This window comes from Sciurus vulgaris (genome assembly GCF_902686455.1).
Source record: "Sciurus vulgaris genome assembly, chromosome: X".
Lineage (NCBI taxonomy): Eukaryota > Metazoa > Chordata > Mammalia > Rodentia > Sciuridae > Sciurus > Sciurus vulgaris.
The window spans coordinates 70,958,536-70,985,238 of NC_136471.1; the positions used below are offsets into that span (position 1 = coordinate 70,958,536).

At 32.7% G+C, this 26,703-nt stretch overlaps 1 protein-coding gene across 3 annotated transcripts in view; it reads left to right on the plus strand.

Moving 5' to 3' along the window:
• Positions 1 to 26,703, plus strand: part of BRWD3 (bromodomain and WD repeat domain containing 3) — a 136,634-nt gene that overhangs the window by 78,057 nt on the left and 31,874 nt on the right. For 2 of the 3 annotated variants that reach the window (XM_079123009.1, XM_079123010.1), the window contains exons 15-25: positions 6,882 to 7,016; positions 8,985 to 9,113; positions 9,957 to 10,182; positions 11,781 to 11,948; positions 13,962 to 14,145; positions 17,813 to 17,906; positions 20,088 to 20,237; positions 21,214 to 21,290; positions 22,214 to 22,382; positions 23,329 to 23,442; positions 25,790 to 25,897. In XM_079123009.1, coding sequence (XP_078979135.1) covers positions 6,882 to 7,016; positions 8,985 to 9,113; positions 9,957 to 10,182; positions 11,781 to 11,948; positions 13,962 to 14,145; positions 17,813 to 17,906; positions 20,088 to 20,237; positions 21,214 to 21,290; positions 22,214 to 22,382; positions 23,329 to 23,442; positions 25,790 to 25,897 — 1,554 coding nt within the window. The remainder of the gene's footprint in view (positions 1 to 6,881; positions 7,017 to 8,984; positions 9,114 to 9,956; positions 10,183 to 11,780; positions 11,949 to 13,961; positions 14,146 to 17,812; positions 17,907 to 20,087; positions 20,238 to 21,213; positions 21,291 to 22,213; positions 22,383 to 23,328; positions 23,443 to 25,789; positions 25,898 to 26,703) is intronic. The other variant, XM_079123011.1, reaches the window with a different exon arrangement.

The window sequence follows — 26,703 nt, forward strand, 5'->3', positions numbered from 1 at the left end:
ACTCTTACCAACTGAGCTGTATCCCCAGCCTGCAAAATAATTTTTAATGGATAAAAGTATATTATTGTAGGAGACATGAAATTTAAGTTGCAATTTCCATTCTATGACTATTAGCCCTTGGAGAAGTAGTTATTCCAGAAACCTTTTAATAGATCAGCAAAATAATGCTGACACATGATATACCACTAAAAACAGGTTTGAAATCTTCTCAAGATCCTAAGTCTAATATTTATTATGGTAAATAGTATGCTTTAAAGGATATGTGTGAATCTGTTTTTAGCAAGGGTTAGGCTTTTTCCCACATTTTTATTGGTATGTTAGAGCTGTACAGATTGATGGGATTTGTTGTTGAATATTTATACATGCATGTAATATAACAATATAATTTGACCAATATCACTCCCTAGCACTCCCTCCCCACGCCTTGCCTATCACACCTTGATCTTTTTCTTCTAATCTCCCTTTGATTTTCATGAGATTTCCCCCCACCTTTATTTTCCTTTTTCCTTTCTAGCTTCCACATATGAAAGAAAACATAGGACCCTTAGCCTTCTGAGTTTTATTTATTTTGCTTAACATGATGGTCTCTTGTTCCATACTTTTTCCTGTAAATGCCATAATTTCATTTTTCTTTATGGTTCGATAAAATGTGTCTCACATTTTCTGTATCCCTTCATCCATCTATGGATACCTAGACTGGTTCTGTAGTTTGGTTATTGTGAATTGTGTGGCTAAAATATGCATGTATTACTGTAATAAGATGACCTTTATTAATTACGGTAAATTCTGAGAAGTGGCATGGGTGGGTCATATGGTGTTTCTGTGCTTACTCTTTAGAGGAGCCTCCATACTGATTTCCGTGGTGGTTGTACTAATTTACAATCACACCAAAAGTATGAAAGTGTTTGTTTTTCTCCTCATCCTCTTCATCATTTATTATTATTTATGATCCTGATGTCTACCATTTGGACCAGGGCAAGAAGGAATCTCAGTATAGTTTTGATTTGCATTTCTGGAATTGTTAATGATGTTTATTTTTAAATATATTTGTTGGAATTTGTATTTCTTTGAGAAGTGTCTGTTTCATTCATTTTCCCATTTATTAATTGGGCTATTTGATTTTTTTGGTGTAAATTTTTGTGAGTTCTTTATATATTTTAGGTATTAATCCTCTGATAGAGATTAGCTAGCAAAGATTTTCTCCCATTCTGTGGGTTTTCTTTTCACATTCCTAATTGTTTCCTTTGCTTTGTAGAAGCTTTTAAGTTTGATGCTATCCCATTCATTAACTCATGGCTTTATTTCCTGAGCTTTAGGTGTCCTACTGAGAATGTTGTTGCCTGTGCCTAAAAGCTGGAGTGTTGACCCTATGTTTTCTTCTTACAGTTGCATAGTTTCTGGTCTAATTCTTAGGTCTTTGATATATTAGGAGCTGATTTTTGTTCACAGTGGATGATGAGTCTAGTTTCTTCCATATATGAATAACATCAGTTTTCCCAGAACCATTTGTAAAAAGACTGTCTTTTCACCAATGTATCTTATTGTAACCTCTGTCAAGGATCAGATGACGGTAGATGTGTGGGTTTGTCTGTGTCTTATCTTCTGTTTCATTGGTCTATGTCTGTTTTTATGCCTGTATCATCCACTTTTTGTCACTATAGCTCTGTAGAATTATTTGAGGTCAGTTATGGTGATGCTTTTGACACTCATTTTTGGCCTAAAATTACTTGGGCTATTGTGGTTCTTTTATTTTTCCAAATGAACTTCAAGACTGTTTTTTCTTATTCTGTGAAGAAGGTCATTGGTATTTTGTTGGGGATTGTATTGAATCTGTATATTGCTTTTGATGATATGACGAGCTTCTGAATCTAGTTACTGAAAGGAGTGAACCAAGGGAACATTAGTAGTTTTCTAAATTGCTTTCTCCAAGCCCTCAAACAACAGTATGACCTATGATGTAATTCATTTTGAAATGGGTCATCTTTCCTCCTCAGTCCTTCTGTGCTCTGGGAATTGTAGTTATTCTGCTCCTAAAAAGTGGTGCTGCTAATACAGGAAAGAAGTCAGCTCTGTCTGGCATTTCAAGACCTGTTCAGAGCACAGTGCTCTCCTAGACAGCACCATCTTTCAAATGGAAGGAATCTTTAATCAGCACTGGAGTATAGGACATCCAGATCGCTCATCCACTAGTACCTCAGTCAGATTCACACCTTGTTTGCTGCCTTCGCTGTTTCAGAGAAACCTCTGAGCAGACTCACTACCGAGTTTCCTCAGATAAATATGTAATAGGAAGTGTCACTCGGGAAGCACTGCTGTTTACACAGGCACAGAGGATGTTGAGCCCCTGGACAGCGGGAGCCCTCCCGGCCTCCGGCTCTTGGCATTTTAAAATATTAATTCTTCCTGCCCATGAACACAGGAGGTCTTTTCATCTTCTGAGGTCTTTTTCAATTTCTTTTTCAGTGTTTTATGTAGTTTTTGTCATAGAGATATTTATCTTCCTTGGTTAGATTTATTCCTAGGTACTTTTAAATGGAATTGTTTCCCTGATTTCTTTCTCAATAGATTTGTTGTTCCTATATAGGAAAGCTGTTGATTTTTGTGTGTTGATTTGGTAACCTGCTACTTTGCCAAATTTGTTAATTAACACTAGCAGTCTTTTAGTGGAATGTTTTGAATCCTCTAGGTATATGATCATGTGATCTAAAGCCAGGTGTGGTGGTGCATGCCTTAATCCCAGCGAATTGGGAGGCTGAGGCAGGAGGATTATGAGTTCAAAGCCAGCCTCAGCAACTTAGCGAGGTCCTAGGCAACTCAGTGAGATCTTGTCTCTAAATAAAATACCAAATGGACTGTGGATGTGACTCAGTGGTTAAGTGCACCTGGGTTCAATCCCTGGTACCAATAAATAAATAAATCATGTCATCTTCAAACAATGGTATTTTGACTTCTTTCCTATTTTCTTATGCTCTGTATTTCTTTCTCTTGTATAATTACTCCAGCTAGAATTTCTAGCACTATGTTAAATAGAATAGTAATGAGTAATGTAAAGATACATCTTTATCTTGTTCCAGATTTTCAAGGAAATGCTTTCAGGTATTCTCCATTTACTATGAGGTTGGCTTTGGGGTTTTCATGTATAACCTTCATGATGCTGAGGTAGTTTCCTTCTATAAGTGTTAGGATAATTTATTGTTAATATTTCATGGATATCCTGTATATTCTATATTCAATGATTTGTTTATGCAAAAGGAAGAGGAAATAGAAGGAGAAAAAGGTCCTTTTTCATTTTTCTTTCTAAAACAGTATTTGTCATAGTAATAGTCTGCAGTATTTGGTGTGAAACACTGATACAATTAATAGCAGAAATCTGATGGGTTGTACTGATGTTTGTCAGTTTGTCTTGGTATAGATTGACTTCATATTATATTCAATTTATAAGCCTTATTTCCTGTCTGTTTTAGTTATCAGTTCATAATCATTTAAAGGGGAGAAGAAATGTTTGCTATATGTACAGCAGTAAATGACAGGTTTTAGACTAGAAACTCAATTTTCTTTGTAGTATGCCGTGATATCATCCTTATTTGACTCCTGTGTAACATAATCTTAGTATGAAGCCTCTGATGTTTCTCAAGTTTTAATATTGGAAGGATTTCCAATTTATCTATTGTATACCTCCCAAGTCCCCGTTCCTAAGCAAAGCCCTAATACTGTATTAGTGGAGTTTTAGATTCCTGCTTTTATCTCCTAAGCCAGTGCTTACCTATTTCTGGTTTTCCCTATTCCCTGATATAAGCTTCTATTAATATGCCTGAAAAAAACCTATACTGTTTCCTTGAATCTTTATTAGAAAATGTGTGCCTGTGTCAATAAAGTCCAACAGAAACTTAACATAAATCACATGTCATATTAATTTTTCTAGCAACCACAATAAAAAATAAAAGGAAAGCAATTTTAAAAAATATATTTTATTTAACCCAGTACATTTAAACTACTATCACTTCAACTTCTAATTAATATATAAATTATTATAGAAACATTTTATATTCTTATTTCACTCTAAGTCTCTGAAATCTAGCATGTATTTTATACTTATAGTATAGTAAGTATAGTACTTTATACTTTGAAGATCATTACAATTCAGTCTATCCACATTTCAAATGCTTAACTACAGTATCAACCAGTGCAGATCTGTATCTCCAAAATCACAAATTTAAGGCCATGTTATAGCCATTGGTTTTATAGATAGGTGTAAAATTCTTCCTTACATACCTTAATTTAGATTCTGCTTGATGACAGTCTTCCAATGGGCTGACTCATGATTGATCTCTTTTCACTGAATTTTACTGCAGAAATTGTAGAATTGACTGTTTGTAAATCTGCAGGCACTGGATTAGGTATTAGGTATTAGAACTAGGCATTAGGAAGGAATAAGTGGTAAATTTCAAAGTCCTACCCTGCTTCAGTTTACAGTCTATTAGGAGAGAAAAACTTTTAATTAAATAACTGTTAGGAATGAAAAATGCAAGATAATAATATAAGTTTCTAACAGGGTGACTGAATATGCTCTGGGAGATTCTGAGAAAGTTGCTGAGGAAATGAAATCTGGGTTAAGGTTTGAAACATAAGTATGAACTTCCTAGGTCAAAGCTTAAATGTCATCTCTTTGTTTTGTTTTCCCGGATCAAATAATCTAAGATAGTCTCCCAGTCTTCGTCTTATTATTCCTTGTTTATCTTCATTATTTTTTATCAATAACCGATATTTTCCTCATGTTTATTTATTTGTGGCATCTACATAGTAAGTGGCCAGTACATATTTGGTAAATTACATATGGGAGGTCCTTCCAGGAATTCAAACAGCATGTGTGAAGGTCCTTAGGTGGAGGGGAATGGAAAGGAAGCCAATTTGGAGAGCATACAGAGAGCAGAAACTCTCACCAGGTAAGACTGGAGAAGTAGATAGAGGCCAGACCATTCAGAATCTTGTAACTCTATCCTGAGACCATTAGGAAACCTTTCAAGGGTTTAAAGCAAAAGAATAATATGTGAGTTTTGCTTTTTGAGAAATAACATTGTAATTCTGGATACAGTAGAGAAAATAAATTGAAATTGGGTAAGAATGACTGCAGGTAGACTATAGAAATCTAGGGTAGTAACCAGGATGAGTCATGACAATATAGATTTGTATGCTGGTGGTGGAACTAGAAGTGTTTTAGTAAGTATAAATATGTCAAATGATAAATCTTAAGATAGTATTAATTTTTTTAAACTGGGGATTGAAAAAAGGTATTCTTTACCACTAAACTGTATGCCCAGCCCTTTTTATTTATTTTTATTTTGAGAAAGAGTCTTGATAAATTGCTAGGTTGCTGAGCCTGGCCTTGAACTTGGGATCCTCCTGCCTCACCTGTCCTAGTTGCTGAGATTATAGGCAAGATATTATTGATTTTGATTATATTTTATTCCCCATGAACCATTGACTATAGCCTGTCCTAAGGGATGCGCCCACCAAAGAATATCCCACTTAAGACTTTTCCCCAGTGTACACTGGCATAGTTTTGTCATCATCATGTGAATTTAACAAAGTAATTTTATGGTTTACTGGAAAGGAAATTGAGGAAATATTTTCTGTATCAAATAGATGATCGAATAAAAGATTTTATTATAGAAGGAAGTTTTCAATAGTCACTGGAAGACATTTGGTAAACTTTGAGTTCTAATGGTATTTATTATAAGGAAATTTACCTACTCATATATTAACACTGCATTTTGAGCCAGTCTAGTGGTTTTTAATAAGGTGTAATTTTTCCGTAATAGTAACATGGTTGAATATTATTTTTAATATGATTTTTGAGGATAAATTGTACTTTTGTGGTTCATTGTGTATGATCACTTCTAGAAGCTCCTGATGTATAATGTGTTGGCATATTACCAAGTGAAATGCAGCTTCAGGATGTTCTGTATGCTTTTTTAAGTCTTGGGGGGGTCTCTTGTTCATCTTATGTCCTCTTCCCAGGAGTTAAGTCTAATGAAATGACAATGATATAATTCAACTGTTGGCAAACTTTTCCTTTGCGAAGCCAGATTGTAAATATTTTAGACTTTGTATGTTCCATATCTGCTGCATATTCTTTGCTGCTTTATTTATTTTTGGGGCTTTGTAGAACCTTTTAAAACTGTAAACATTTTTGACTTATTGGCTGTGTGTATAAACATGTCTAGGATCCATTATTTTCCTTTGGATCTAAGGTCTGTATATACTGATATACTTTGATTTGCTTACAGGGAAGCATATAATACCCAGCCTTACTTTTCAAATTCACTTTTCTAAGCAGAAAACTATATTTTTCAGGTAACATCTTAAATGGAACCCCCAGGTTAAAAGTAGACATAGAACAGAATCACTAAGCTTTGCCATTTGAATGTGTGTCATGGGGCCTCCCAAATTACAGTTTGAACATCAGTCATAGAAAATGCTGAGTGAAGAACAATGAATGTTTATCTGTTCCCACTGTGACAGAGTTAGATGTTAATGAAAGATTTTGTTTGCCACTTTTTTTTTTTTTTTTTTTTTTTTTGCCTTTTAAATAGTACATTCCCAGATATCCAAATTTCATTTTAAGGTCCTGTTCAATGAGCGTAAATACTTTCCTGAGTCTTCTGTGTGTTGTATACTTTATAGAATCAGCAGTTACATATATTTTAGGAAGTCAAAGTGAACTGTATTGTTCATGTAGTAGCTATGTAGTAAATGGTATTTATTAAATTGTTATGCATGAATTCATCTGAAGCACATTGAGAGTATGCCCAAGATATTTTGATCAAATATATCAGATACTTGGTGTTGCTTTTAATTTTTAATATTGATTTTTAACACAGGGTCATGATGATGAAGTATTCGTTTTGGAAGCACATCCATTTGATCCAAGGATTATTCTTTCAGCGGGTCATGATGGAAACATATTTATTTGGGACCTTGATCGAGGGACCAAAATTCGGAATTACTTTAACATGGTAAGGGAAATCCGTGTTTATTTTATATTAAAATTGACTGCTTTTATGTCATAACTTGGCAGTTATCCTTAGTTATCTCTTAAAAGAAACCTCTTGTTATCTCTGTTAAAATTGCTAAAGTACTTCAGAAAGTAACTCAAAGCCTTATAAGAAGGCCAGTTGAGAATCAAACCTTTCATAGTGATTCCTTTATCTTGGTGTTAGTATTTTCCAAATTTTGGTTCCCAACTCTAAACTCCTTAAACTCAAATTTGTTAACTTTGTAGTTAACACCTAACCAAGATGACAAAAGTTTTGTTTAATATATGATCCTAATTTATGAATTATACAAGTGACTGTAATATTTGAATTTGCCTCTGGTAACCCTCATATGGCTTAGTTAGCAGTTTGAAAAAAAATAGATCTGCAGATAGGGATGCTCTTAAAATTTATTTCATATAAATCATAGAAAACACTGAAGAGTTACCTCTTTCTACCATATGTATCATATTTAGTGTCCCTTAAGAATAGTTCTGATAAAATTTTTTGTTACAATTAGTTATACATGATAGTTATATAGACAGCATATATGCATTTTGATATATTATACATAAATGAATCATAACTTCTCATTCTGGTTACACATGATGTAGAATCATACCGATTGTGTAGTCATATATATACATAGGGTAATAATGTCCAATTCATTTTACCATGCTTCTTACCCCCACTTTCTCTCCCCTCCCTTCACTCCACTCTGCCTAATCCAAAGTAACCTCTGTTCTTCCCTAGGCACCCCATTATTGTGAATTAGCATCCACATATCAGAGAAAACATTTGGCCATTCATTTTTTTGGGATTGGCTTGGTTTGCTTAGCATGATATTCTCCAGCTCCATCCATTTACTGGAGAATGCCATAATTTCATTATTTGTTAAGGCTAAGTGATACTAGTGTGTATAGGTACCACTTTTTCTTTATCCATTCATCTATTAAGGGCATCTAGGTTGGTTCCACAGCTTAGCCATTTGAGTTGAGCTGCTATAAACATTGATGTGGTTGCGTCACAATAGTATGCTAAAGTCCTTTGGGTATAGGCCAAGGAGTGGGAAAACTGGGTCAAATGGTGGTTCCATTCCAAGTTTTCTGAGGAATCTCCATACTGCTTTCCATAATGGTTTCACCAATTTTCAGTCCTACCAGCAATGTATGAGTGTACCTTTTTCCCCATATCCTTGCCAACATTTATTGTTGCTTTTATTCTTGATAATTGCCATTTTGACTGGAGTGAGATGAAATCTTGGAGTAATTTTTGATTTGCGTTTCTTTAATTGCTAGATATGTTGAACATTTTTTTCATTTATTTGTTGATCAGTTATGTATCTTCTGTGAAGTGTCTGTTCAGTTTCTGAGTCCATTTATCGATTGGGCTATTTGGGCTTTTTGTTTTTACTTTCTACCATATTTTCTGTATTTATTGTCATTTTCTTAAGAACAGTTCTGACAACATTTCTAAACTGTTGATTGGCCTTTGAGCCCACTTGAAAAGACATTATGCAGATGCAGAGCATTAATAGTACCCTGTCTTGTGTTATTAAAATTAATTTGTATGCTTTAATTTTAGGATGGTTAATTTAAGGCTTAATCGAATTTCTCTTAAAATGTGAAGAAAATAGCTGAACTTTTTGAGATAGCACTCATGTCAACTTGGTTACATTTAAGTATTTTAAAAATATCCTTAATCGCCCATTTGGTAATTTCACAGAGTGCACTGTTACTAGCAATGATCATTTCCATCCATTGCAATTTTACTCTCCCTACTTTTTTTCAGTTTTGCTATTTCTCTAGGGTTCTAACCACAGAAGCCAGAGCGTGCATTGTGATGTTAATGCATCACAGCATCCAATGTATTAGCAAAGAGAAATTACCTCCTACTTATTATTTGAGAACAAATCATAAGATGACTTAAAAAGACTCCTCTGAATTTCAGATTGAAGGCCAAGGCCATGGTGCAGTGTTTGATTGTAAATTTTCACCAGACGGAAACCATTTTGCCTGTACAGATTCTCATGGGCATTTGTTGCTTTTTGGTTTTGGTTGCAGTAAATACTATGAAAAGGTCAGTACATTTATTCTTTTTGATAGACTGTAATTCAGGATTGTATCGTTCAGAAATTTTGTTTGAAGTCTTAGTTAATAAAGGTTGTTATGTGTCAATAGATACAAAATAAGGGAATTGTATCTCTTGGTAAATGTTTTTGTCATTGCCAGAACAGTGTGAATCACTATTGAGGTGCAGGGTAGATAAAGAAATTCATTAGGAAAAACTTTTGTTCAGAATGTATTCTGTGTCCAGGCATAATAGGAATAACTCAACCAGATTGTTGTATCATCTGCTTATCATAGAGAAATAAACAGTTGGTGACTGAAAGTTCACTTTCCTGATTGGCTATTTTGCCCATTATTGATCCTATGAAAACACTTAGGAATCTAACTTAATGGTTCTTTATATTTCATCAGCCATGAATTTGGAATAGATAATGGAATCTTCAAGCTGGAAGAGAACTGAGAAACACTGATGTCAGCTCAATATTTGTATCAGCTTTGAGTATCAATAATGTAACATATTTAGCTGTCTTACCATCTATCCCGATTTGAATAAAACTAGAGGATTATATGATTGTATGACTTAAAACAACTATTTACTAGGTTGTCGCTTTACTTTTTCTTATTACAATTAGAGAAATATGATATAGGACCAAAAAGTAATGCAGGTCACAGAATTTGTAGAGAAAAGAATTTCCATATAGCTAATGTGCTTCAGAGGAAACATTTAGCAACACAGAACTACAAGAGAATACAAAAGTTGTCTGACTCAGAATGTGTATGCTCTAGGAATGAAAATAAGTGCCAGATCTTTATATACTCTATGTATGTTAAATACTAAAAATTCAATTATAAGATTCCAGATCAGATGTTCTTCCACACGGATTATCGACCTCTTATCCGTGATGCTAATAACTATGTGTTGGATGAACAAACTCAACAAGCTCCTCACCTCATGCCTCCCCCATTCTTGGTGGATGTTGATGGAAATCCTCATCCCACAAAATTTCAACGGCTAGTACCAGGACGGGAAAATTGTAAAGATGAACAACTTATACCACAGCTGGGATATGTGGCCAATGGTATGTTATCATGATAATTAAATTGGAAATATTTTATAAATGTTATATTTGCTTTTGTTTTTGCTGTGGCATTTGCTCCTCACATTTAATTTCTGAAATAAGTTATTGTATGTTTTGCCTTCTACTTCTGTTAATTTTCACTTGTATAGTACCTTTTACTCTTTTATATAGTACTGCCTTCTAGTAATGATTAAATGTACTAACTTTAGTGTATATAATTGGTGAAATTTCATTGCTCATTGTTTTGGTATTTTAGTTTCAAGGTCTCTAGTTAATGAACCTAAGAAGAGAAAACTTCAGAAACCACAAACTAGGGCTCTGGTTGTAGCTCAGAGGCAGAGTGCTTGCCTAGTAAGGTCCTGGGTTCAATCTTTAGCACTACATAAAAATAAACAAATAAAATAAAGGCATTCAGTCTGTCTACAACTGTGAAAAATTTTTTAAAAACCCACAAACTGGAAAGTAGATATTTACCCATCCTCATACTTAAAATGCAGAAAGTTACTGGATATTGGGGAAGAGGTTGTGATTATTTAAATAACAATCTTGGAAAATATTGGAGAAGCAGTGATAAATGTGATGCACTGTGGGCGAATAATAGAATAAAATATTCTATTCTGTATGAAAGATACTTCATCTCTTCAGATTGGCATATTTCCACTCTGTATACTGCCCTTTCTGCATAGAAAGTCTTCATACCTGTTTGGTACTTACAGGTTTTCTTTAGGTATGGGGTAGTTCATGAGTTTATTGAACTGCAAATGGAATTTAATTTATTTACTAGGGGATTAAGGCTTGTATTTGTCCTTTATAAAGTGTCATACATCCTTTTATGCTTGTCTCATAAAGGTTTGTAAAACAGTGAACTGGTATGACAACTGTGCCAATAGTTAGTCTGATGATGTCGTATTTATTAACCGAGGAGAAAAACTGTGAATGTGAAATAGTGTATAAAACTGGAAACATCTAAATAAATAGTAATTTATCACTCTTCATTTCCTATAAGATCTGATCACTTTATTACTCTATCAGATACCACTTGATCTGACTATAGGAGATGAAAAATAGGGATATCTAAGAGAAAAACATAAGTTTTCATTTAAAGTGAAAAATGAGTTTCAGAGTTTCATAAAAACTGCTCATCAGAACACTGAAATGTTATCAAATGATATGTTTATTTGGGAAACCATAATTATGTCTTTTGAGAAAGCAATTTTCACCAAAATTAGATGTAAAATATTTTAGGTCATTGATTGAACTTGTTTAAATTTTACTCAAATCTTAATTCCTGACTTTTACTTTACAATATAACTCGGAGAAAATTTACTTTTAAAATGAATCATTTAACTTTTATAATAATTCTGCGAGATGTTCCTCATTGTCATCTCTAATTTAGGAGTGTTGATTAAATCAAATATAGAAGCTGACACATCAAAAAATTTAAAAATTATTTATAAATGGTTTGTTTGACATATACTTTATTTTCATTTTGAGCCTATTTTTAATCATTCTCTGAAAATTTATAGGTTGTTTTTACTTGTTTTAGGGTATACTAAATGTAATCAATTTTGTGGCTTTTTATCTTTGATCTCATTAAGGTGATGGCGAGGTGGTAGAACAAGTAATAGGACAGCAAACCAATGATCAGGATGAGAGCATTCTTGATGGTATAATCAGGGAACTACAGAGAGAACAAGATTTGAGACTAATTAATGAAGGAGATGTTCCACATTTTCCACTTAATAGATCATACTCTGTTAATGGTGGTAAGTGTTTATATATTTCTGAAAAGTATATGAGTATACTTTATTCTACTTATACAAAGAAATTACACGTGAGAAAATATTTTATTTACAAATGAAACAATTATTAACTTAGTTATATCAGCTGCTCTACAGAGTTTTAATCTCATTATCATTTGTGACAAAATGACTTGGCATCTCTTAAAAACACAGATGTTATATTTTAATGTACTATTTTCATCTAATTCAGTTTATTTGCACTCTACTTTTTTTTGTAGAAGTATTGCAGTAAGTCCAATTCTTTTGTAGGCCAACCACAAAAACATAAAGTTTTCAAACTTAAAATCACCTTAAGTTTAGAAAATACTACCCCCTAAATTGACCCTTCTTTGCTGTGAGAATAGCATACCATGTCTCCTCTCTTGAATTTACAGAAGTACACTGGAAGACAAGAAGCTTTCTGAATTGACTGTCACAAAAGATTTATTTTACTACCAGTAATAGCTTAAAGTAATCACTTTATTTTAAAAGAATATTCTAACTTATCTTTCTTCACTTGAAGTGAAATATGCTTGTGCATTTGAGTTATATATAAATATTAGCTTTATCAATTGCTTTTATGAGAATTTGGCACATATCTTTTATATTTTTATAATCAAGGTAATTATTTGGCATTTTGTTTTATACATAATTGAATAAATATACATAAATGAATAACTGATTTAAATTCAAGGTGATTCAAACAATATTTTACTTAATTATTGATTTCTTCTATATCTGTAAAGTTAAAATGGTTCTTCATTTTGGGCCATCTGGAGCACTAATGACAAGGTGAGAAACTTTATGCAACCTTGAACAAGATATGTAGACTGTAATCTTGATAGCTCTAAACCCTTTTTTTCTAAGTCATAAAACTCTCTTAGGGCTTTCCCTGATTTAAACATCCATTTATGAAATCAACATTCACCTCTAAATTCAACACTAGGTTTTTGTGGATAGATTTGAAAATCAGTAGGGTTCCTTTGACAATGTTTGTTTGTTTTGACTTTTTTTAGTGTGTAATGGTTGAATATTTCAGTATCCACTAATGTTTTATTTGCAAGTATTAGAAAAATAAATTAAAAAGAACCTATCTAGAGGATTATAAAAAAAAATAAAAGTTCTGTTAATTTTTTTCCTGGTACTGGTGATTGAACCCTGGGGCATTTTAACACTGAAAGACTTCCTCGGCCCCCCTTTTGTTTATTTTGAGTTAGTATCTCACTAAGTTGCTCAGACTGGCCTCAAACTTGTGATCTCCCTGCCTCAGTTCCCAAAGTAGCTGGAATTGTAGGCACATGACAATGTGTCCAGATGCTCATTAGTCTTAAATGAAATTTTAATGTTAAAACCTTTCAATTATACTTGTATTTTTTGTATTAAGAATTGAAATCAGGGACAGTTAACCACTGAGACACATTCCAATCCCTTCTTTGTATTTTATTTAGAGACAAAGGCTCATTGAGTTGCTTAGGTCCTCCATGAGTTGTTTAGGGCCTTGATAAGTTGCTGAGGGTGTCTTTGAACTTGTGATCCTCCTGCCTCAGCCTCCCAAGCCTCTGGGATTATAGACGTGTGCCACCACACCTCACTTGGTTTTTATTCTTATCATACTATTTCTGAAAGCTTTATTGAAGCTTTACTCTGAAATATTTAAATGGATTAAACAAAATGTTTATAATAAAAAGTTGCTTATAAACATTTGTAAATCTCTCAAATCATGTTTGTATTTAGCCCATTTTGTATTTAGTGAGTATTTAGTAGATGGTAGATGTGAAAGTGCTTTGGAAAAAATTATAAAAGAACTGTAGAAGATTTAAAAATTTATTGAGCTTCTTTCCTGATAGCAGTAAAACAAAAAGATGGTACAGAATGTAGAATAAAGGGGTAAGAATACTTCCAGTAGTCCTATTTTTGAATCTCCTATTTTACATAAAGCCATCATCTAAAAGATTGGTGCTATTGTTCAGAAAATTGCATTCTTTGTTTTTGTTTCAGCTCTGAGAAGTCCAAATATGGACATATCTTCTTCCCCAAATATAGGACTTCGTCGTAGTGGTCAAATTGAAGGTGTTCGACAGATGCATAACAATGCCCCTCGAAGCCAGATGGCCACAGAACGAGATCTTATGGCATGGAGCAGAAGAGTGGTGGTCAATGAACTAAATAATGGGGTTAGTAGGTGAGTCAATAAGGCAATATTTCTAAGAAAATTTAGAGTTCTGTGGGACTAGGGTTGTAGCTCAATGGTAGAATGCTTTCCTAGCACATGTGAGGCACTGGGTTCCATGCTCAGCACCACATAAAAAACAAAAATAAATAAAATGAAGGTATGGTGTCCATCTACAATTAAAAAAATAATTTATTTTTTTAGGAAGTAAATTATATTAAGTTGGCCCACTAACTTTGATGTTTTTTAATCTAGTTGAATCATGCATTGGTTTTTCAAGATAACTCCAATTAGTTCACTCCATATCACACAGTTAATCATTGTCAATTTGTTCAGCATATGCTCAATGCTTTGGGGAATATAAAAATGCAAAGAATGATTTCTTTTTTTCAAGTTTTTATAATCAGTGCATTTTAATTATGCATAATAGTGGGATTTGCTGTTATATATTCATGCATGCATGTAATAAAAGCATAATTAGGTTAATTCTTATCACAGTACTTCCCTTTCTTCCCCTCTTCCCTCCCCCTGGTGTATGATTTGTTTTCTGTGACTTATAGTCTAGGTTAGGATAGGAATACAAACATTATTAAGTAAGATCTCATAAGAGGTTATATGTGATTAAACAGGTAAGTCGTATATAGACTCTATGTTCAACGGTGGCTCCAGGAGAGGGCCATGAGCTGGATATTGGAGCAGTTTGGGGGTAAAATATAGATATCTGCTAGACCCTAGTAATTAGGGTATGTTTAGAAATGTCATTTAAATAGACTTTGTTGAAAAATATTTCATTAGAATGAATTTGAAACCTAGAATCTCTGTTCTTTTTTAATAATATTTTATTGGTGCATTATAATTGTACATATTGGTGGTATTCATTGTTATGTATTCACACATGCCCACAATATAACAATATAATTTGGCTGATATCAGTTCCTAGTATTTCCCCATTCCCTCTCTCCACCATTCCCCTGGTCCTGTTCCTCTTCTTTACTGGTCTCCCTTTAATTTTCCTGAGACCCCCTGCTTTTTTTTCCCTTTTGCCTCTGTAGCTTCCACATATGAGAGAAAGCATATGATCTTTGACTATGAGTTTGTCTTAGTTCGCTTGACATAATGTTTTCAAGTTCCCTTCCATTTTCCTGCAAATGACATAACTTCATTCTTTATAGTTCAGTGAAACTCTATTATGTAGAGTTTTCTTAATCCATTCATCCATTGATAGACACCTAAACTGGTTTTGTAGTGTGTGCATGTATCACTATAGTATGCAGACTTCAATTCTTTAGGGCAAATACTGAGGAATGGAATACCTTGATCATATGGTGGGTCCAGGCCTACTTATTTTATGAACCTCCATACTGTTTTCCATAGTAATTGTACTAATTTACAATTCCACCAATGGTATAAAAATGTTCTTTTTTCTCCCCATCTTCTTCCTTATTTATTACTATTTGTATTCTCTTTTAAAAAATTATTTTAGTTGTAGATGGACACAATACCTTTATTTTATTTATTCATTCTTATGTGGTGCTGAGGATCAAATCCAGTGCCTCACACATGGTAGGTAAGTACTCTACTGCTGAGCTACAACCCCAACCCCTACTGTTTGTATTCTTCATGGCTGCCATTCTAACTAGAGTGAGATGAAATCTCAGTGTAGTTATGATTTGTATTTCCGTAATTGCTAATGATTTGTATGCTGGGCTAGGGTTGTAGCTCAATGGTAGAGCACTTGCCTAGCATGTGTGAGGCACTGGGTTCAATCCTGAGCACCACATAAAAATAAATAAATAAATGTATTGTTTCCATCTACAGCTAAAAATTTTTTAAAAAAAATATTTGAATGCTCTTTTACATATTTGTTGGCCATTTGTATTTTTCTTTTGAGAAGTGTCTCTTTAGTTCATTTACCCATTTATTAGGTGGATTGCTTAATTTTTGGTGTTCAGTTTTTTGAGTTCTTTATAAATTCTTTATATTAATCCTGTCAAGAGTACCCTGCGCAAATTTTTCTCTCCCACTCTGTAGGTTCTCTTTTCACATTCTTAATGACTTCCTTTTTTGCACAGAAGCTTTTTAATGTGATGTCATCCTACTTAGTAGTAATTGGTATTAATTCCTTAACTTTAGGAATCCTATTGACAAACTCATTGCCTGTACCTATATTTTGGAGTGTTGATCATACATTTTCTTCAAGCAGTTTCATAGTCTCTGGTCTAATTCCTAGGTCTTTAATCCATTTTAAATTGACTTTTTGCAGGGTAAGGCATAAGGATCTAGTCATATTCTTCATATGATTAATCAAGTTTTCCCAGCATCATTTGTTATAAAGACTGTATTTTCTCCAGTACATTTTTGATATCTTTGTCAAGGATTATATGACTGTCTCAGTGTGGGTTTGTCTCTGTGTCTTATTATGTTTCACTGGTCTATGTGTCTGTTTTTATGCCAGTACCACGCAATTTTTGCTACAATAGTTCTGTAGTATAACTCAAAGTCAGGTGATGTCTCCAGAATTGCTTTGTTGACTTAGAATTACTTTGGCTATTCTGAATCTTTTATTCTTCTAAATGAGTTTTAGAATCCCTATTCTTATTTATAAACCCTAATAATATTTGCTGTAATATCAACCTCAGATAATGCACAGCAACTGGGAATGGATTTTGGAAAGAGAAGAAGGACATTGACAAAGAAAATGTAAAATTTATTTTAATCATGTATCCTCCTAACCCAGCATTGTAGCAGATCAGCCAAGTAGCAAAAGTCATTTTGTTTCAGCTTATCTATCTTCTTTCTGCTGTAAGTTGGGAACATTAATAAGAAAAAGTAGATATAGCTAACTTAGGAACTGACTGCTAAAAACCCTAGCAGTAGAGCAGTTTGAAACAATTTTTACTCAAAACTTTAGAAGTAGAATTGAAAACAGGGAATCGAATAGGTATTTGTACATGAATGTTCATTGCAGCATTATTTACATCTGTCAAATAGTGTAAACAATGCAAGTGCCTGTGAGCAGATGAATGGGTAATCAAATGTGGATCAGGCATGGTGGTGCATGCCTGTAATCCCAGTGGCTGGGAGGCTTAGGCAGGAGGATCATGAGTTCAAAGACAGCCTCCACAACTTAGCGAGAGACCCTGTATCTAAATAAAAAAATATAAAAAGGGATGGGGATGTGCTCAGTGGTTAAACGTCTCTCGGTTCAATCTGTGGTACCCACCCCCCAAAAAAGGAAAGAAAGAAAAAATGGTGTATCAATTCAATGGAAAATTTCACCATAAGAAAAATTTCCAATACCTGCTGCTACAAGAATAAACATTGAAAATGCTAAGTGAAGACATTGAAATTATTCATAGATATAGAATGGATTAGAGGTTATCTCAGGCTGGAAGAATTAAGAATGGGAAGTTATTGCTTTGATAGTTGCAGACTTTATATTTGTATTGATGAAGAGTTTTTGAAATGATACTTTAATGGTTATATAACATTATGAATATAATTAATGCCACTGAAGTAATAACATCTGTAATTGTTAAAATATACTTAGGTATATTTTTACTGTCTGACTTCTTGAGTTTTTTTTAATTTTTTAATTTTTTTTAGTCTGTCTGATTTTTTAACTCTTGGTTTCCTTATTTATGATTTTCTGATCCTTTGTCCTTTGATTTGTTATTAGGGTTCAAGAAGAATGTCGAACTGCAAAAGGTGACATAGAAATTGGTCTTTATACAGTTGAAAAGAAGAAAAAGCCATCTTATACTATCCAAAGGGTAAGTTTAGTTATGCAGTACTTTGAGATATATTATTTGCAAACATTTGCAGATACCACGGGTTTGAAAAGGCAACATTTATGTACTTAAAGACTGTTTTGACAGATGTCTGCTTATAGGGAACCTGTCTTTTGATCCCCAATTGAAATGTATGTTTATTCTTTATATTTATTTATTTTTTTTTTGTGGTAGTGGGGATTGAACCCAGGGCCTGGTGCTTGCCAGGCAAGCACTCTACCAACTGAGCTATCTCCCTAGCCCTGTATGTTTATTCTTAATAAAAATATAGTCACACTGTTCACCCCAAATCTAGGACATGTAGTTAGTGTATGCATAAGATCTTTGTTTTAAAGTACATGTTTTCTTAGTTATATTAGATTTTTTAAAATACTGCCTTATCCCTAATCACAATGTAACGAATTGCTGAGATACCCTAAGCATTAGGTTGGCCCACAGGCCAAATTCTCTTTGCTTCCTATTACTGTTAATTAAATTTTATTGGAACTCACCCACACTTACTTATTCCTATCTTACCAGTGTTTTTTTTTTTTTTTTTTTCATGCTATAAAGACAAAGCTGAGTAGTGGCAATAGAATTTGTTTTCCCTGCAAAGCTAAAAATACTTTTATTCTGACCCTTTATTTAAAAAAAAAAAGTATTGCTGACCCTTGCCCTAGACCCATTGCTGGACTTCAAATCATATGAACAAAATCTGATCTATACATTTGGAAGTACCAGATAGGTTTTTGCAGTAGAATATGCTAAGCAAGGAGTAGGATGTCTATACCCAATTAGGTACATGGTAAGCTCATTGCTAGTACTCTCAAGTTTGCCAGAAAAAGGGCATAAGAATGAATAGTTTTTTTTTTTTCCCTCTCTCTCCTACTTCTGACCATAACTTCAGTAGAGTGATAATTCAGAGTCTGGGATGAGTATAATTTTGTTAAAGAAATCTAGGTAGTAAACTGAATATTAAATATTTTTTCAGTATTGATAAACACAATTTTAGGTATTTATCATATACATATTTCCAAATATTCTTAGGTGATTTTGATGCCTGGTTCAAATTTTTCTATTTTGGTCTTGTTGGGTTATTTGATCTTCTCGAATATGATTAATTTTTAGAGACTTTGAATAAAACTCAGATTAATTATTTTTATTCATTTTTTTTACTGCTAATGTGAATTATCAAATATCAGTCTTATCTGAGACTAATAGATGGGGTGTTCAGGCCTTATGCATTTTTGTATATATTGAAATTGAGAAACAGTTATATATAAGAAACCAGCTCTTGATGCTGATTCGTAATACTTTTAAACTTATTTATTCCCAATGACATATTAGGGGTTGCAGCTGTGCCATTAATTTTTTTACAAATCTTTGTTTTGACCTTTTTACCAAAGGGATATACTGTCAACACTTGTTACCGGAAGTGAATTATCCCTAATGATTCAATTTCTCTTCTCTTACACTGTCCTCAAATAGGAGTAAGCAGTGTGATATGAGTTTAAAACATGCCACGTGTTTTGGGGTGTATGTCTGGGTGGGCCTTCCTGTGTTCCAAAAATGTAATTGTATATTACTTTTTATATATGCATTATATTCACCTTTCATTGGTGTAGTTAACATAAGGTTTATATTATTATTTTTTAAGTAAGTTTCCTATCATTTTTCTGTGAGGGGGTGGAAATTGGGCTAAACTGATTTTAAAGATATTTCCAACTTTTTGAAGAATACTAATCTAGAACAAATAAAAATGTAGAGCATTAATTCTAATTAGATGCTTCAAATTCTCCTAGATTTTTAATGGAATGAAAGATGTACATATTTACATAAATATAATACAGATAACTTTTTTATCCTATAATAATTATGAATAATGTAATATATGTAAATGCTGAATGGGCAAATTCTTACAACTAAGGCTTTCAGCAGCTTTTGATTTGATCACAGTATTTTCAAAATAGGAAGGTGATTGTTATCAGTGGAAAATGGGTCACATATAGGTGTGTGTGTCTTTGAATAATCATTATTGTAGTTACATGTTGGTTTTTCTCTTTGGCAATTTTTCCTCATTCCCTACTCCTTCCCTACCTAATTAATAGATTTACATATTTTCAGTTTTTGTGTGTTTACTGAGATTTTTATTTTAAAAAAATGTGTTTTCCTTTTCTTTTTCAGAATGATTATCCACCTAGCTGTGGGCGCTCTTTACGAAGGACACAACGCAAACGTCAGCATACGTATCAAACACGATCCAACATAGAGCATAATTCACAAGCATCATGTCAAAATTCTGGTGTACAGGAAGATTCAGATAGCTCCTCAGAGGTTAGATAAATTCTTTTTATTTATTCGATATGATGCTTTTGTTTGCTAGATTATAACATCAATTTGGATTTACATTTGAGGGTCACTTTAATAAAAATATTTTAGGAATTTTTTAAAAAGAAGTTTATTCATTACTATGAAATTTAATGAACAAATGTAGACAGTATATTAAATTCTTTTAGATGTCTTCTGATTTATACCTAAGGTACTATCTCGGTTAGGGTATCACAAATGCAAGCAAAAGTTTGACTTTGGGACAATGAGGAAAGACAGTGAGAGAAAATCTTCCTACAATTGGAAAGGTGTGGAATATAAACAGTGGTAATAAGAGTCCCAGAACTTATGGACTGTGTAATCAGCATAATCTACACATTGTCTCTTACTATTGATTTAACCAATCATGGAGATCACTGAGTGTTGATTTTTCTGAGACCTACCTATTTCATGGTAATGAATAAAGAATATATCAGTTCTTTCTACCTGTTCCTGTTCTCCAATCCTTTTGTTCCCTTAACCACATTAGTTGTTAAATGCACAGTAGGGAGTTTAATTGTGCATTGACAGTGTTTGATGCTTCCATTCTCCTGCCATTCACAATTCTTAATCTAATTATTTTCAAAATGTCTTTCTCCCATGAATTTCTTGATCTTAAAAGAATGACAACTTACAGTATAGTTCAAACAATGTTTTTGATATTTAAGAGGATTGCTCTCTATTTAGGCTTAAGGTGTTTTTTAGTCTTTGAAGTAATAGACGTTGTTTTATGTCACTAAGTTGGTATAAGCCACAGATATATAAATACCTGGGAAGCTTACTTGGAAAATATAGATATATAGAGAAAATTAATTATGTATATTTTAGCTAGAAAACTTTTGGGGAAAATAAAAATGTGTTATAGAATAGGTAGTGGTTTACCAATGAATATTATGCTGTCTAGTAATAACCATGTATCTTAATTGTTGGCTCTTCATTGTAGGAAGATGAAACTGTTGGCACAAGTGATGCTTCTGTAGAGGATCCTGTTATTGAATGGCAAAGTGAAAGTTCTTCCAGGTAGTTCTTAATGGTTTTAACTTATAGTCAAAGTTATTCAGCAATTTCAATATGAAATTATGTTCTTGTAGGAATTCGTTAAAACTAGAGTTAAAATAACATTTAAAAATATTTTTAGTTGTAGATTCACACGATAACCTTATTTTATTTACTTATTTTTATGTGGCATTGAGGATTGAACCCAGTGCCTCACATGTACTAGGCAAGCCTTCTACCACTGAGCTATACCTGCAGCCCAAAATATTTTATAAAGAAAGAATACCAAGTTGGAAGTCTAGAGACCTGTGTTTTTTGTTTGTTTGTTCATTTTGGGTACCAGGGGCACTTGAACACTGAGCCACATCCCAGCCCTATTTTGTATTTTATTTAGAGATAGAGTCTCACTGAGTTGCTAGTGCCTTGCTTTTGCAGAGGCTGGCTTTCAACATTGTATATTCCTGCCTCAACATTCTGAGCCACTGGGATTACCAGCATGCAACCCTTGCGCCCAGATTAGAGACCTGTGATTTTTATCCTGGCTCTTCCGATATTGTTTTATGTCCTTTTGAACTTTTTAATGTCATTATTTGTAAAATGAAGTCCCTTTTAATCCTAGATTCTATATCTTGGTAACTATATATATTTATTTCACTTTTAAAACAACCCCATTTGATTATTCCTAGAAATAATATATATCTTTAAGTAAAATATTGTGGTTTACAGAGGGATTTGAAATCTTGTTATAGGAATCTAAGCATTATGCTTTTTCCAAGAAGTATTTCATTAAAATCATGTTATGATCAACATTTTATATTGATACTTTTTTTTTCTTTGTAGCCATGTTACTTACAATTCTATTTGATAGTAAAATGGTCATCGTTCACATATGAGGTAAAACTTGCCTTTTCTATACTAAGTTATTCATAGTTTTGGTTTATTTCCAGTGATTCATCAAGTGAATATTCTGATTGGACAGCTGATGCTGGTATAAATTTGCAACCTCCAAAAAGACAAACCAGACAGGCCACACGGAAAATATGCAGCAGCTCCGAGGAGGAGAATTTGAAATCACTAGAAGAAAGGCAAAAGAAACCTAAACAAACTAGAAAGAAGGTTTGTACTGTGTGGGTTGTTTTGATTTTGATTTTATTGTTATGGTTTGTTTTGTCCTTTGATACTTGACTATTTAACAGTCACATTTACTTTTCTCTGCAAATAACATTCCAACTGAGAAAGCAAGTAAACAAAAGCAATTTATATTATTTTCAAAATGTAAAACATTTTGAGATTTTTGTGTTGTCAGAGATAGAGGCTAGAATGCTTCATCATTATAATATTGATCATTATATGTTAAAATGTAAAAAATGTTCTAAAATAATAATCAAGTATTGTGGAAAAGCATTATTTCAGTGTTAACCAGTCATAAATTTCTATACGTTTTGACTCATAGAATGGAAAAGTATAATTAATTGTGTAGGGCACTTCTTCCTTTCCTTTGGTTTTAATTCATCCTAATAATGGTTTCTTTTTTCCATTGTAATTTCATTTAGGTGACATAAAGAATTAATTCACATAGTCCTTTGAATTTTTTTTTTTTTTTTGCGGTGCTGGGGATTTGAACCCAGGGCCTTAGTGCATGCAAGGCAAGCACTCTACCAACTGAGCTATATCCCTAGCCCTAGTACTTTGAATTTTTTAAGAAGTTTTTATCAACCTATTATATGTCCTGTTGAATTAGTAGATATAATTTTCTTAATTATCACATTCTATTTGTGAAAGTTATTTTCTTACTATTATTTGAATTCAGGTTGTACTATACAAATATGAAGAGTAAAAGTTCTACTTTTTAGATGATACATAGTTTTATCATCTATCAGCTGAATTTAAGTTTTTAATTGATACAAAATCTATGTGTAATTGCTAAGGTGTTTAAAATGTGTTTCAAGTTTTCTTTGAACCTGATATTTTAACATTCTTCCCCTATTTTTCATATTATTATTCATGCATTTGTAAATTATGTATTTTATATATATGTGCTATAAATGTATTTATATTTTAGAAAGGAGGACTGGTTTCTATGGCAGGTGAACCCAATGAAGAATGGTTTGCACCTCAGTGGATCTTGGATACTATACCACGACGTTCCCCATTTGTTCCACAGATGGGAGATGAGGTAGTGTTTTTTTTTTTTTTTTTTTTTGATACATGGGGTATTGCTGTCTCTCAGGCTGATTTTGAACTCCTAGACTGAAGCCATCTTCCCACCCTAGTCTCCCAGTAGCTAGAATTACAGGTGTGCACCACCTTGTCCAGCAAGATGGGTTGGTTGTTACTTGTTAAAACTTTTTTCTCTTGAACCCTCAAGAGCACTAACTTTTTAATGAAACTTAGCACATTTATATTGTTAATTTTATTATAGATAGGATATTTATATTGTAAATTCTATTACATATATAGATAGATGACTATAGATATAAATATATATACATATATACCTACACACAGTGTCTTGTCTGCTATATTTAATCCTATGACTGAATCTTATTACTCTTTGTATCCTTTGCAGAGCATGGCATGGTGTCATCAATACAGTAGAAGCTCAGTGAACACAGAGATAAATTCATTGGCTTGATTTTATCTTAACTGCCACTTAGTAGAATTTAATGCTATTTTGATTTCTCTGATAGAAAATGTACTGAAGGATAATTACCACTTTCCACGAGTACTAAAATGTCCATTTTACAAACTGTGTCATCCTACTGAGCCTATAATTAATACATGTGGCTCTATATTTGTAATTAGTCAAAAATTAATTAAAAATGTCCTGGTGAAAAAATTTTCATTTTCTTGTTGAAGTTATGGTAGCATTGCAATATCGAAGCTGTAGTTGGCTTGTATAATCTCCAATATATTAATCAATTTTTTATTTCTGATAAATGTACACAGTATTTAATTTAAGATGAAGAACAGGAAGGGGGTAATATTGTAAATAATAAAAGTAGGAGAAAAACCTTGCTTTTGTTCTAGAATCTTGATACCAATAAAAATTTCACCAAACTTTTCTGGACTTGCCTCTTACAGAGACCTTATACCAGAGATAGCTATAAAATACCCTTAATAATAAGCTATTAATTGCTGATTAGCATTAGATATAATTGAAATATTTCTTTTAGTGTCTGTCTCTTCCAATAGGTATTAGACTTTTGAGCTATGCTTGTTTACATGGTATGTTTTCAAACATAACTAGTACTGTATTATAAAACTAGAGAATGTTAAAAAGAATTGGCATATCCAGAATCGTGATTTCTTAACCTTCAGTGCCATTTTTTGAGATGAGATATAAAGAGCTTATAAAGGCATAAGTACACTTTTTTTATAACTGATTTCTCAATAACAGCATTATTTTTTGTTACATCTAAATAGTAAACCTTTGGTAGTTTGAGAAGGCAAAAAATATCCCTACCCATAGATGATTGCTTTTCAAATGCTCTTTCTTCCAAGTCTAACTCATATGCCAACTTCTCCTGGATGCTATCCCTATTTTCCATTTGACTGTCCCTTCCTCATGAGCATTCCCATCTAAATTATTTCTCTCTTCTAACACATAATATATTTTACCTTGCATTATAGTTTCATATCTACAAGCGTCAATGTCCTTGAGGGTACAGAATTTGATCTTATGCCTTATCACAACACAAAATTCCTTATACATAGGTATTCTCACACGATTTTGTCGAACAGCAATGAATATAAAATATAGAATATTTTAGCATGCATATTGTTTGCTTTTTAATTAATAATTACTTCATTTACTAATGCATTTTTCATTTTTTACTTAGATATTTAGCAATTAAATGTTCTAATTTAGACAATACTGATTGGTAGAATAGGTCAGTATATTTTTAAATTTCATAATGTAGTATTTTTATGTTACTTTATTCTATTTACTTATCTAAGTCACCACTTTAAATTGTCAAGGAAAAGAAAATTCTCTTAATGTCTGCAAGATAGTGTAGTAAATGTTGTCTTAAAGAGATGCAACAGTCTTACTAAGCATTTGAATTCATTCTTTCCATACTCTGGCAGTTCTAACACAACTCTTGCAGGAAAACACTTTCAGTTTATCTTGAAATCACTCCTTTTAGTAGCTTATGATTTGTACTCTTCATATAAAATGTATAGCTCAGGGATTAAAATGTCAATGTTTAGAACTTCAACTACAAGTTGAAATACAATATTTTAAAATGTAACTAGTTTTGTGTATATCTGTCATGAGTTTTCACCTAAGATATTTGGAGCAGCTCAGAGGAAAAGGACTGTGTATTCAGTATTTATATAAAGAAGTACTTAGCAAAGGTTTACATAGACATGAATGTGAATAAAAGTCATTCAATGGGGAAAAGTAAGTTTTTACAAAACTATGTATTTTCTGGAAACAAAGTAAGATGGTTGTAGAATATATACTGGAATTTATAGAGTTGTTATATAGGATGCTACTAATACCTTATTTTGTGTTTTAGCTTATTTATTTTAGGCAAGGGCATGAAGCTTATGTGCGTGCTGTAAGGAAGTCAAAAATATATAGTGTTAATTTACAGAAACAGCCATGGAATAAAATGGATCTCAGGGTAAGTTTTTCAAATTCATAAACTATGCAATAGATGGGGGTTTGGGATTGTTGCTTTGCCCATAAGATTTTATTCAGTGTAATGCATATTTCACTGTTGATCATGTATCCAATATAAATTGATGCATGCCACTCTTCTAGAACTGACTCTGATGTATAATGTGTTATGTGTTTCCCAAAATTTTTATGGTAATTTCTTTGTTATTTGACCTAATTTTTAAAAGATTTAGATCCTATAGTCTGTACCATTCCATAAATAGAACAAAGTGAGAGTTCCCTACTGTGGATAATTTCCCCATCAACAACTTTATACATTCTGCATACTCAACAAACAGACAGAGTATGTTGACTACAAACAGTCTCAACATTCTGGCAGCTTTGGGATATATTAAATATTAGAAATCACAAGAAGCTTAGAAATATGGGGTGCTGTATGGAATCTCTTTTGATGTAGTGCCCACATAGCTACATGACATTGAATAAATAATATATGTCTATTTATATTGAAGGATTTTCTGTCAATAAATATCCCTTCAGTCATTCATTTATTTTTAAAATTTTTTTATTTGTTAATGGACCTTTATTTCATTCATTTATTTATATGTGGTGCTGAGAATTGAACTCAGTGCCTCACACAAGTGAGGTGAGCATTCTACCACTGAGCCACAACCCTAACTCCAGTCATTCATTTATATATACATACACACAATTAAGACATAGTATAGACATACACACATATAGACATAGGTGAACTTGTACATTATTTCTATTTAGTCTTATGTGTGTTTTGTTCTCTTTTACTTTTCT